This window comes from Globicephala melas, chromosome 3 (genome assembly GCF_963455315.2).
Source record: "Globicephala melas chromosome 3, mGloMel1.2, whole genome shotgun sequence".
Classification (NCBI taxonomy): domain Eukaryota; kingdom Metazoa; phylum Chordata; class Mammalia; order Artiodactyla; family Delphinidae; genus Globicephala; species Globicephala melas.
This window is the reverse complement of record NC_083316.1, coordinates 104,136,106-104,150,324: the sequence shown is the minus strand read 5'-3', so window position 1 is coordinate 104,150,324 and position 14,219 is coordinate 104,136,106. Positions and strand designations below refer to the sequence as shown.

Here is a 14,219-nt window from a genome sequence, read left to right as displayed (position 1 = left end):
TGAAAAGTCTAGAAGATGACAACTATGGATATAATCATAAGCCTGACATATATGGACTTAAAGAAAACACCAACGTTTATATACAGCAGCATCTCCACTGGGGAAGAAGAGGCACGTCAGCCACCCAGCTCAGTGCCTGAGATTTCAGTGACAGGACACAGAAGAGCACAGGGAGAGGTGAGGAGGACCATCCGCCAGGAGAGAAGGGGGAGATCACATAGGTTAATGGTGAAGTAGCATTTTTTTCTTCATCTTTTCAATATGACTCAATCTTCTCCCCTCTCTTTCTAACTTTCTTCTATTCTCCCCCCATCTCCTTACTCCTTGTCTCCAATGTCACATTTCCGTTTCTCCATTTCGGTCTCTGCTCTTCTTAAACAGGTCTCATCACTACTGTGACTTCTACCTAGTTGTTCACAGGGTGGCCCACATTTATTGCTGCCTCATCTGACTGGGGGCCTGTCTAGGATCATCCGGTTGGACAGGGGCACAGAAGAGATTAGAAGATGAACGGGTAACTTGAGGATGGGCCAGTCAGACAGCAACCCTTCTTTCTAACGCTCTGAGTCCACCTGGCTACGGTCACTTAAGAAACCTCTGTTCCGATGGATTTATTTATTCATCAATATTAAAACTGTGTAGGTCAACTTATTGGTAGATAATTCTTCTGCAAAGAAGTCTGGGAAAACAGTGGTTTATGGGAATAAAGTCCACCCTTTATCGAGCTCTCCTACAGTGTGCAGTCCAGATACTGTAGGATCACACTTAATCTTCCTGACCTCACAAGGTGCTTCATTGTGCCAAGTCCAACACACTTAGAGGCATATTGGAAGGTGGAGGTTCTAAGGAAAAATAAAACAACAAAAAACTTGACTCTGGCCTTAAATGACAAGACTGTAAGAACAAAACCCAAACCCTTGGCAAGTGGTTACCCCTGAGACAAGGAACTGTCAGGTGGGAGATGAGAAGAAGACCTTCCTTTTTCATTTTGTACCTATCTATGTTGTTTTAATTTTCTAGCCTTTAAAATATGTCAGCACAGATAGGGGAAGATTACGGTCTCATTTAAAATTTTCTTCTTTGTATTACTGTCATTAAAAAAAAAAACCAGTAACAAATGTTACATGCAAAATTTTAAGAGCTTGTAAAAACAGTACCCAAGTATGACAGTCTGAGTTATCTTTAACACTGCAGTTTGAGGGAGTTTTCAAAACCCTAAGTATGAATTTCACTCAGTCAACAATTCAACAGATATCTGTTATGTTCTAAAGTGTAAGGTACTGACCTATCTTTAAGGTGTTTGCAATCTTATTTCCCTGCTATGTGAAAGAACTTTCTCTTAAATCTACACCACGGGCCCTCATGCATTGCTGGTGAGCATGTAAAAGGGTGTAGCTGCTTTGGAAAAGTTTGCCAGTTCCTCAAAAAGTTAAACATAGAGTTACCATATGACCCAGCAATCCCATTTCTAGGTATATGCACAAGAGAAATGAAAACATCTGCCCATACAAAGACTTGCACACAAATATTCATTGCAGCATTATTCATCATAATCAACAAGTGGAGACAACCTAAATGTTTACAAACAAGTGAACAGACAGACAAAATGTGGTCTATCCGCAAAAAGACAACCCTCAGAATAGGAGAAAATATTTGCAGATGAAGCAACTGACAAAGGATTAATCTCCAAAATTTACAAGCAGCTCATGCAGCTTCATATCAAAACAACAAACAACACAATCCAAAAATGGGCAGAAGACCTAAATAGACATTTCTCCAGAGAAGATATACAGATTGCCAACAAACACATAAAAGGATGCTCAACATCACTAATCATTAGAGAAATGCAAATCAAAACTACAATGAGATATCATCTCACACTGGTCAGAATGGCCATCATCAAAAAATCTACAAACAATAAATGCTGGAGAGGGTGTGGAGAAAAGGGAACCCTCTTGCACCGTTGGTGGGAATGTGAATTGGTACAGCCACTATGGAGAACAGTATGGAGGTTCCTTAAAAAACTACAAATAGAACTACCATACGACGCAGCAATCCCACTACTGGGCATATACCCTGAGAAAACCATAATTCAAAGAGTCATGTACCAAAATGTTCATTGCAGCTCTATTTACAATAGCCAGGACATGGAAGCAACCTAAGTGTCCATCAACAGATGAATGGATAAAGAAGATGTGGCACATATATACAATGGAATATTACTCAGCCATAAAAAGAAACGAAATTCAGTTATTTGTAGAGATGTGGATGGACCTAGAGTCTGTCATACAGAGTGAAGTAAGTCAGAAAGAGAAAAACCAATACCGTATGCTAACACATATATACGAAATCTCAAAAAAAAAACCTCATGAACCTCAAAAACATGATGGTAAGTGAAAGAAGACAGATACAAGAGACTGCATATTATATATGATTCCATTTATATGACGTGCCCAGAAAAGAGAAATTTACAGAGATAGAAAATAGATTAGTGACTACCTGGGGCTGGGGTAGGGGGTGAATTTTGACTCTTTTGTTTAAGTACATTTTATGTCATACTAATGGGAATTAGTATAAACGGGCCCAAGGGATCGTAATGGAGAGAGGATATGAAAATGTTCTAAAACTGGGTATGGTGACGCTGCACCACTCAGTAATGTTACTCAAAGTCATTGAATTGTACACTTGAAATGGGTAAATTTTATGATATGTAAAATATGTCTCAATAAGCCTGTTAAAAATAATCTGCCTCAAAAAAAACAAAAAATCTGCCTCTTGGGACATCATGTCCCATCATGAATGTGGGAACCTCTGACACACGTGGAATGACCAACGAGAACATATCAACTAGTTTACCTTAGGGAATGGAGTTTAAGTTGGTTCTGCTTCTCTCCTAAGGGTATATGATCAAGTTTAAGAGCATGGATAAAAACACGCTCTTTTCTTTAAGAAGGAAGAACAGTCATTCAGGTGGCTGTGGAGGAGTCTGTCTCCAGGACCTGTGCTTTATGCCACTTGGAAATGTGTGAAATGCCTAAAGCTGGGCATTTAAAGAACTAGAAAGATGTTGAAGGGGAGGTCTACTGAAGTTCAGCAAATGGAAACAACTCAGCAGTTTAAAGTTGAGGAGCCATGAAAGAAAACTCAGCGCCAGGATGTAGGATGTAGAAATCAATGGATCAGAGATAAAAGCACTGGACAACAGATGTGAGAACACCAAATCAGTAAGCAACATTTAAATAAGCTGGTAGGTCACTAAAGAGTTATGGCATGAGATCCTTTCAGCATAAACTAAAAACCAAGATGCCATGTTGGATTCATGGAAATGCTCAGCGGCTGTCAAAGTGCCCTGTAGGTGTAGCTGATGCAACAGAGGCTCACTTAATAGGACACTGGTGCCTGCGACTGTTAAGAGTTACTAGGCCTTTTGAATTTTGACTATTTGTTTAATTATACTTTCTTTTTTTTGTTTTTTAAATTAATTTTTATTGGAGTATGGTTGCATTACAATGTTGCGTTAGCCTCCACTGCACAACAAAATGAATCAGCCATACACATACAGATATCCCCTCCCTTCTGGACTTCCCTCCCATTTAGGTTACCACAGTCCCAGACCTTCAACAGTGAGGACCACCACAGCTATGGCTTATGGAGCGCTGACCATGTCAGGCACGAGGTGAAGTGAATTTCTGACATTTCGCATTGAAACTTCAAGGCAAGCCTAATCAGAACATCTGGCTTAATTAAATTTATTTATTTATTTATTTCTTGGCTGCGCTGCACAGCTTGCAGGATGTTAGTTCCACGACCAGGGACTGAACCTGCGCCCTCGGTAGAGAAAGCGTGGAGTCCCAACCACTGGATGGCCAGGGAGTTCCCACAGCTGACTTTATTATTCTTTACAGATAATGAAGCTTGGAGGTGGCTAAGCAACTCACCAGGGTCAAACTTCTAGGAGATAGGAAAGTCAGACTTCAGATCCTAGTTTCCTAGAGCCTGCATTCTTAACCTCTTTCTGTACTGCCTTGACAAATCAGCAATTTCCAATGATATTAACATTGAGCCATGGAGCTGATTTGGTTCATTAAATTTCTTTTCAAAACATTTAAAACCAGAACACTATTTTTCTCCATCTTTTCAATCTCCTCGATTGTTTTACCTTAATATAATTTTAATATTTTCTAATGCTGTAATTTTTTCTTCTTATCCCAAAGTTTATATTAAAAAGTATGCTGGTTGGGGGCTTCCCTGGTGGCGCAGTGGTTGAGAGTTCGCCTGCCGATGCAGGGGACACGGGTTCGTGCCCGGATCCGGGAAGATCCCACATGCCGCGGAGCGGCTGGGCCCGTGAGCCATGGCCGCTGAGCCTGCGCATCCGGAGCCTGTGCTCCGCAACGGGAGAGGCCACAACAGTGAGAGGCCCGCGTACCGCCAAAAAAAAAAATATGCTGGGTAATCTGTCAGAGTTGGTGAGCTGGAAATTAGAATTAAAGAAGAAAAATAATATACAAACACACATATGGAAAGATATATAATATATAGATAATTTACAGAGATTTTTCTTGCTAAATAGTCACTTTCAATGTTTGGACTTCAGCAAGCACTAAGAAGTCGAGCTATACTCAATAATTATTCATCTTTGCTCCTCTTGCTTCGGACGCAAGATCAGTCCCCAACTGCAACTCTTATTCTGTTTGTCAAGTACCCACAATATGCACAAGACTAAGGTAATTTATTTTTGCTTGAATTCACTCTTTAAAGTCAAAATATGTGCCCCAAATCATTATTATTTCTTGATAATCCCAGAGAACTTCCTTTTAAGGTAAACTGCTTATATTGCATACATCCACCCTCTCTTTCTCCACAATGAAACTGAACAAATTTCTAGAATTCTTACATCCCAAATTATTAAATTTTAAATGTTTAGAATTCAAACTGCATTACAAGTGTATGTGGCATGTGACATAATTCATTATTCGAAATATGAATCAACTGCCCAGAAGTATTATCAGTATTAGTTTTAGATACTTTTTGAAATTCATTAAAAGTAACGAGGCCATTACTAAATGAGATCCGCCAGAGACTTTAAGAAATAAAAGTGTATCTAACAAAATGTGTGTCAAAAAAGTTAGGCTATGTTAGAAATATCTATGCAACGTGAACACAAAATTAAGAATGAAAAAGATAAAGTAGGGAAAAACTAGGATCTCGAAAGGAACTATGCAGCCAGAACTACCAATTCTTGGTTAAAAAAAAGGGGGGGCTGTTATTTTTAAATTGAATATGTATTTTGGTGGTGAGTAAATGGGCAGTCTCACTTCCAGCACAAAGATGAATAAATAAGTCACAGTTCTTGTGCAAGTAAATGTACCTAAAAATTCTACTGCTACTTACACCACCATGAGTAAACTTTAAAGTAAACATCAAAGATTCTTGTGATACAATAAAAAAAAAAATTCTACTGCTACTGACAGATAATTTGATTTGAGAGTATAACTTCCCCTGAGGTCGTCAAACTGGAAGTCAGCTGTAAGCATATTATATACCTTAATCAGCGGGGGATGGGATCCCAGCCTCCACAGCTCACCAACACATAGTTATTGAAAGTGATTATTTGCTGAGTCCTTTGAGAAATTCAATAAGAAAAAACGTGATTGGAGTTTGCAATCTATTTGGGGACAGTTAACTAATGTACACTGGACTACTGTGTGAGTATATGTTAATAACTTAGAGCAGTATTTCGTACACACTAAACGTTACATAAACATTAACTGTTAATACATAGTAATAGTAGTAGCGGTGAACTTCTCTGGGCTGACCACATACATACAGGGTGAGCACTGGTAAGAAAGAGGAGAGTATGGCCAGTGATCAGGAGAGGCTTTAAATGAAGGAAAGCTCGAGTTGATTTACAGAAGTATCTTAAGAGAGACGAGAGGGCACTGCTTGAGCAAAGTAATAGAGAGCTGAGGAGGGAAGAATGAGGGAACCTGATTCAGTACTACGTTTGGCACACATGTTCCTTATTCTTCTGCATTATCGCCTCTGAATTACAGTGCTGCTAGCGTGGCTGGCTACAGAGGCTGTGCAAGCTGACCAGGATTAGGAAATGAGGTTGAAATGGTCTATGTGTGTCCAGCTCATTACGGGTCTTAGATTCTTGGCAGAGGAGGCTGTTTTTGAAGAGTAGGTTACGGAGGGCCATCATAGATTCTAGAGCATAGGAGGAGGGATAAAGATTCAAGGTCAAGCTCTAGAGTTAGGAGTCCTGGACTTGAATTTGAGCTGTTCTCTTATTAACTGTGTCTCTGCCTGGCTAGTTACTTAACCTCTCAGAATCAGTGTTCTTACTTGTAAAATGGAGATAACGATAGTATCGACTGGATTCTGTATGACAATGAATAAGTGTTGAGCATACAGCCTGTCACATAGCAAGCATTCTCCATAATTGGCAGCCATTATTAATTAAGAGGCTAAGGTCCTAGGTGATGAGGCCCATGTGGGTGAAGTTACAGATGCAGAGAATGGGGAGGAGCAAGCCGTTCTAACACTCTTGAAGAAAATGTCCCTTGGGACACTTAGCCTTCAACAACTTTGAGCTTAGTGATGATTAATCTAAGATGAAATTCAAAACAGACAAGTTAGACTGGGTTTCCAAGCATAAAAATTTTGCTACTCAACATGATTTCAAACATGGAATTATCACACCGATATATCACTGTGAAAATGTATCTACCTGTGTCTTTAAATTACTTTTATTCTGTTACCAGAGCAGGAGTTTAAGAGCGCAGAAAAAAAGAGGGTCTAAAATCTTAGATTGAATCAGAAGTGACTTTAGTAGGCCTGGGAATTAACACTTTGCGGGGGAAAAACCAAAGACTCAATAAACCAAAGACTGCCAAATGGGTACATATCCTAACTGTGGAGAAGATTCAGTTATAGGCCAAACTTTTTATAATACCTTGTTTGTGTATTTAATGTGGCAATGGCCACCATCGTCCCTTGAAGTACTGTAACATACATACATGGCTCAACAGTGCTCTTGGAGTTACAGAAAGACGGATACCAAATCACATTCATTCTTGTATTGCCCACCATTATTGAACAAATAGTAGGTATTCCTATTTGTAGAACTGAAATGAATTTGTGAAACTGAATGTTCCAAATGAAGGGCTGGCTGTTCGGGGCCTTGAGCTTCGAGGTGGTTGTGTATCTTCTACAAAATTATGTTCTCAACTTCTAAAGAATTTTAATTTAACAAAATTAGTCTAATGCTATGGCAGATGTTTTCAATCAATCAGAATGCTCTCCTTGACTGAATATCTTGAGGACTGGGAGGGAATGTGAAGATTTAAAACTTAACAGCTGTTGGGTGGGCTTGAATCATTCTGCTTTGTGTAGCTGAAAATAATAAATAGTGCCTCTGGATGAGTTCTGATCCAGGAGTTTAGAGTCCTGGGTTCCAGTCCTGCCAGTGCCACTTACCGCTCCCGTCACCTCAAACATCTATGAAATGGTGACCAGACTAGCCACAACACCTCTTCTTCAGGGAGGTAAAGTTTATAAAAGAATGGTTAAGGAAATACATGTCATTTGCTGGTTCATCTTTTTCTTGGGCTTGAATTATTAGTATAAAGCAAGGATGTTATTTCGGGGTAAGGAAACAAGAACATTTTGTGAGAGTTATACCTAGAGCAATTTTTCCTCAATCATCTTTTTTCAGTCAATAAAGTGCAAAGAACATGAGCTGAAGTAGCCAAGGAAAGCAGACACTTGAAGAGAATATGACCAAAGCCTTTGAAACCACAATTCAAAGCAGCTAATAAAAGCTATTCTTTTTCTAAAAGGTCGGCCCAAACTTCAATAAATGGGTGGAATATGCTTTACCAACACAAGTCTTTATGTGCAACCAGGCTGGGTTCCTAAAAATGAGTAAATGCTGAAATAATGAATGATGAGGATTGAATTTTTTAAATCTTTTTTGGGGATTGAATCTTTACTATTAAAAAAGTCTGTCATCTTTTTTATACTAGTAGCAATAAAGCATTTTAGATACCCGACAGCTTGGTACCATAAAAATTAAAATTGGGCTTATTTAGATATTTACCTTAGTCTCACTTAATGTTATAGTGATATAGAAAATGACCAAACATTTAAAGATTCTTTTCTTTTTTAAAAGAAAAGTTTGGGAATAACAATCACATAAATAACCATACTTCTGGATTTTAAAAAGTACGTAAGATAAATAAATTTCATTACAGGAAGCTAATCCTTGTGATCAAATATTTGAGTTTTCAGCTTCTTAAACCAGAAGAGTTTATAGGTCAAACAATGTGCAAATCCTATTACGCACGTGAATCTTTTGGGAGGATAGTCACAACCCAATATCTGATGTTTTATTTTATGTTCACTATGCTCCCTCACCCCACTCCCACACCCTCCCTCAAAAAAAAAAAGCGTATAACAAGTTTGTGTTAAGTACTCAACAAAGGCAGGCAGTCTTTGAGGGGGAAAGATAAAGCGTATTTCATATTTTCCACTACTTTTCCTCTCTCGTGAGGGGAAACAGTGAAGGGGATGGGGGGAAAAAAACACCTTCATGCTCCGAATTGAACGACAAAATACGCATCTTTGTGAAGCTAGTGACCAGACGACATCTACGGGACAGCTGCATCTTCACACAAGTCATTAAGATGTAAGACAGTTAGAATAAATGTTAAGCGCTGCTTCTTGATGTGGCTTGGAGCTCTGAAGAGTCGCCCCAGACCTCCCTTGGGATTTATAAAACACCAGTCGTGCTCTCGGCTCAAATAATTCCCATCCCCACCGGACTGCAAGCTGCAGTGCGTTTCTGAAACGCTGCCGTGCCTTTTCTCTACTACAGAATCGGGGGTAAAAAAGAGACCGGGCGCCACAGGAAGAGTTCAAGCCACAGCTCTGTCCACGTTAAAAGTTCCAGAAAACCGTTCCCATTCCCAACTCTTCCCTGGCAGAGAAGTTCGGGCAGCGCGCGTTCTACCGCCGCGGCTGGGATCCAGCGGAGGGTACTTACTGGGCTGAGCCAATTTTGCTCTCTCTCTTCCCGAGCACTTTGGCAGGCTTTGTGTCGTCCACATCTTGCTGTAGTTCAGTCATCAGGGCCGCGTCTGGAGGGCACCTTCAGACCGTCTCCTCCTCCCGCTTCCCCCACTCCCACCGTCCGGGGCGCAGGCCCAGCGAACCCGCCGCGCCCTCCCTTGCGCCCTGGGCCGCTCGGCGCATCCGGGCCGGCCCTGCCGGGGTCCGCCAACCTGGACACGTTCGAGCCGGCGCGATTGGTCCGAGCTGGCGGGGCAGAGCTGGGAGGGAGGGAAGGGGAGGGTCGAAGCGAAGTGACAACCTCTTTCTCCAACCCAGGAGGCGGAGGAAGAGAAAAAGGAAACCTGTTGAACTAGTCTTGCGGGCAGAGGAAGCTAATTGGCCAAGCAGGTGAAACATATGCCTAACCCGGCGCCGTATAAGTAGCCTCCTGGTAAACTGGGCTTTTTTTCTACCCCGACTGTAAATATGGTGTATGAAAAATGGGCGGCCGGCTGTAGATGCTGGAAACGGCAGGACTGAGTGAGGCTCTCTCTCGCACAGATGCGCTTTGTGGTCTGGCCTGTGCCCCAGCCTAAATTATTCAAGCAGGGTGTAGTCTCTTTGAGGACTGCCTGTCAGAGCTTAAACAATACGTCGGTTCAGTGACTGAGGCAATAAGAGGTAGTTCCTGGTTGACCCTTCCTAGTTGGTAGGGGAGGAGGGGAGCGTGGAGAAGCAGCCATCAAAACCTCACCAGCAACTTGCTTGCTACGCGCCCAACCAATAAAATGAAGCCACTTCTTCCCGCCTTGCTGGTTCTGTCACGTTTTGTGTTTGAAGCATCCACGGACTCATTTAAGGAACTTTGAGACCTGCCATGTTCTAGCCATTATTCTAAACACCCATTTAGTAGAGTGGGGAAGGAGAAGAAACTTCCCTCTGCCCTTCTAGATTCTTCTGGCTGGTCTAAGGGTTAACTTGACGTGAGATAGATTAATAGGAGAAAATCAAATTTAATTACCTGCGTCCAGGGGGCTCCCTAAGAAAATGAGGCCCAAGGACAAGTTAGGCAATCGAGGCTTATGTGCCACCTGAGAGAAGAGAATGGGGCAGGGGTTTGGGACTTCATAGCGTTGACTGAAAAAAAACCCAAAATTGCACAACCTAAAAGTTGAGAATTATGTTTTATTTGGCGGACTTGCTGAGTACTTAAGTCCAGAAGACAGCCTTTTGGAGAGCTCTGAGGGATTGCCTGGAAGAGGTAAGAGAGGAGCCAGGACATATACGAGTTTTGGCAACAAAAACCGGGTAGTCAAAAGATTACTGTTAATTAAAGAAAAACCAGACATCTCAAGTTAATGAATTTAGCACTCTTCTATGTATGGGGAGATGCAAGAGTCTGGGCTTATTGAAATCATTCCTTTGATATGCACCTTAACTGTCTGGGGCCAGTGTCCTGCTTTTTTTCCATCCTGAATCCCCTCAGGGTGCACAGTTGTGGATGGCTCCATTGTTTGAGGGAAAGAAGGCAATTCACAGGAAGATGAAAATGAGCAAATGGGTGGCAAAAACTGTTTGCTGGCTCATACAGAAACAATGGAACACAGAGAGGAATTTCAACAAGCAGACTTTGCTAGGTTCCTCCCTGTCTACACACCTAGTTCATATTATACTGTAGTAATCTACGGTGACAGCTCCCTTCCTGGAACAGGTCTTCTATCTAAATTTTTTTAGGCAGTTAGGAGAAAGTTCAAAGATTCTTCCCCAATCTTTTGGGCCTTGCTTCTTTTTAGCTTGAAATAATCTGCGTGCCAAAGGGATGCATTTTGGGGTGGCCAGCTTTGCTCCCCTGCAATAGCAAATAACGTATGTGTTGGTAGATTTGTAATTTGCTACAGAGTAGTTGAGACTAAAGAATAACTAATACAAAACCTTATTGTTGGAGGCCTAACTTTATGGCTGGGATAAAATTACTAACATTACGCTCCGGGGCTGCCTTCGGATTTTCTTCTAAAATTAATTTTAGATTTAAGAATAATTACAGGGCTTCCCTGGTGACGCAGTGGTTGAGAGTCCGCCTGCCAATGCGGGGGACACGGGTTCGTGCCCCGATCTGGGCGGATCCCGCGTGCCGTGGAGCGGCTGGGCCCGTGAGCATGGCCGCTGGGCCTGCGCGTCCGGAGCCTGTGAAGTAGTCAATAGCCCTTTCCTAGTGGGGAGGAACTAGAAAGGAGCTAGTACACAACGTTATTTTTCTTAGTGGCATTTGCTTGAGTTTAAAAGACATTGTCAAACAGCTTCCTAATTTGTTTATTCTTTGGGCTATTCTACAGTAAAATGGAATGCAGTATTTAAAAGGCAGCAGCAGTAAAATGATAGGGAAACTTCATTGTCATGTGATAAAATAGACACATAAGATTATGTCTAAAATACATTTTGGGGGACTCTTTGATTTGGCACCAATAAAAAATCCTACCCTCTATTTTTCTTCCTCCAAGCCTCTGGGAACATAATTTCTTGTTTCTGACATCAAAGTTCTAGCCAATGCTTCTTCCAGTTATCGAAGCAGTTCTAGTAGAAAATGCCTAACCCACAACCTTTCAGGAGGTAGGGGCTTCTATCCAACAGCTTAGAGTACTGTGAACAGAGAATGTTGCCTGACATTCCAGTTAACAAAGTATGTTGCCTGCCATCCCTGTTCTGTAAGGATCAAGCCATTAGCCACTGCAGGTACCCACTTATGGTGTGCCCTATGGGGAATTCAGGATGGAGAAAACCAGGAAGCTATCTGTGCTTTGGATACTGGCCCTAGATACTAGATAGTTAAGATGTGTGTCTAAGGAATAATTTCAGTAAACCCCGAATCTTGTAACTCCCCATACATAGAAAAACACTAAAATCATTAACTTGAGATATCTGTTTGTGATTAGCAGTAATCTTTTGATGTTCGACTACATGTTGTTTTGGGGGTTTTTTTCCCAGCAAAAAAACTTGTATATATCCTGGCTCTTCTGTTATCTCTTTGGAGCAGTTCCTCATTGTTATCTGAGAGACTGTCTCCTGGACCATAGTCCTCAGTAAGATCCTCGAATAAAACTCAACTTGAAACTTTTAGGTTGTGTAGTTTTTCTTTGGTCAACAATATTGATCAGATTGCGATCTCTTCTTAACATTGATCAGAAACACTGTGCCTCTGTCCATAGTTTTGGGGCAGAGTTCAAATATGAGTTTGGAGATTTGAGTGGCTTTTTGGTTGCAATGTATGGTCAAGAAGTTACCTAATTTATAACACAGGGCGGGGTATGTGTTTATTAGCCAATATAAGTACATGTAAAGTGTCATTACATGCCTGTAATTTTATGTATATTGTCTGATGACATATGTTTTAGAAAATGTTGATGCTCTTACCAAGATGAAACCTGGAAGTGCTGTAATAAGTTAACTACACAAAATATTTAATATACATCATAAGTCATAGAATCCAGGAACACTCTTCAGACCATTCCTGTTTTCAGTTTAAGGTTACTATGCAAAGGAGAAAATGGGGAAAAAGTGAGAGAGTTCAGAAGAGACCTATACATGGAACTTCCCTGGTGACCCAGTGGTTAAGAATCCACCTGCCAGTGTAGGGGACACGGGTTCGAGACCTGGTCCAGGAAGATCCCGCATGCCGCAGAGCAACTAAGCCCATGTGCCACAACTACTGAGCCTGAGCTCTAGAGACTGCAAGCCACAACTACTGAAGCCCACGCACCTAGAGCCCAAGCTCAGCAACAAGAGAAGCCACTGCAATGAGAAGCCTGCACACTGCAACGAAGAGTAGTCCCTGCTCGCTGCAACTAGAGAAAGCCCGCACACAGCAACGAATACCTAACGACGATGATGCAATACAGCCAAAAATAAATAAATAAATAAATAAATTTTTAAAAATAAAAAATTTAAAAAAAAGAAGAGAGCTGTACAGTGACACTGAAGAACTTAATTATAAGACATTTTTTAAAAGTTGTAGAAATGAAAGTTGAGAAGCATTATATGCAGGGGAACTTTATTGAGTGATTTCTGTCAAATATGAGGGAAAATTTCCAAATGAATACAGCCATTAAACATTGGAATGGGAAACTCTAGTAGGCTATCTCCTACTATATCTCCTACTATAGAGGCCTTTGAAAATAAAATCTTAAAAAATCAAATAGAATGGTTTTAAACCAGTATTTCCCAAGCCAAGTTATACTGCAGATGGGGAAATTTGAAATACTCTATTTCTCTCTCTAGGGATGAAGCAAGAACTAAGTTTAGCACCTGTGTTGAGAGGAAGAGGCAAGATCGTAAGGGCTTACTGCTCTAGGGGCAGATGGTAGTTGGGAAAAACTAGTATAAATCTGATTTTGTGAGAAAGCAGAAGCAATAAAAAACTCTTCCAAGTCAATACTCTGTTTTTAAATTAAAATAAATGACACCATATAAACAATAAATTAAAATCTACACTGAAGTTTTAAAATAGATGTCTATTTTCTGTGTGGTAAATGTTACAGATCACAACAGTGTGAAGTGGGGAGGCCTCTGAGACCAGCCAGGATAGTGGTTTTCACACCAGATTCTGGGGTGACTGGTGAGGGGATGGGCCACCATTTGAGCTTAGGTCTTCTGACGGCAGTCCCCACCTCTAACCACTACTCCAATATACAGCCTGTCCTGCTTCAGTCAGAACTCTTCCACTTGTATCTCTCTCATTTATTTCTGTTCTGTATTAGTTTCAGTTTGAGGGAAGGGGTTGTCTGCCACACGTCCAACAGAATTAAAATATCAAATCCCTGCCATCATTTTTCTGAGCCCAAGCTTCAGAGAGTTTAGCGACTTGGCCAAAATTACAGTGGTCCCAGGAGGATGAAGACCCAGCTTTTCTGACTCCCAGTGGGTGCTTATAAAGGGTAGTAGGAAAGTGAACAGTGAAAACAAAGCTTATTAATGGCAGAGACATGTGCCTTAGAGGAGAGTGTGTGTGAGGAGGGCAAAGCCCAAGGATCCTTAGACATATGTAGTATTTGTGGAGAAAGAAATGTTTGAATCTAGAACTACCTTTGGCGGCTGCATTTTGCAGTTATCTATTGCTGCGAAACTAACCACCTCAAATCTTGGCGGCTTAAAACAATGATGTATTA

General features: G+C 41.1%; 1 protein-coding gene across 1 annotated transcript in view; it reads right to left on the bottom strand.

The window, feature by feature from the left end:
- GRAMD2B (GRAM domain containing 2B) overlaps positions 1–9,330 on the bottom strand; it is a 66,330-nt gene extending 57,000 nt beyond the window's left edge. The window contains exon 1 of the mRNA XM_030869763.3: positions 9,053–9,330. Coding sequence (XP_030725623.1) covers positions 9,053–9,135 — 83 coding nt within the window. The 5' untranslated portion in view covers positions 9,136–9,330. The remainder of the gene's footprint in view (positions 1–9,052) is intronic.
- Between the last annotated feature and the right edge of the window lie 4,889 nt (positions 9,331–14,219).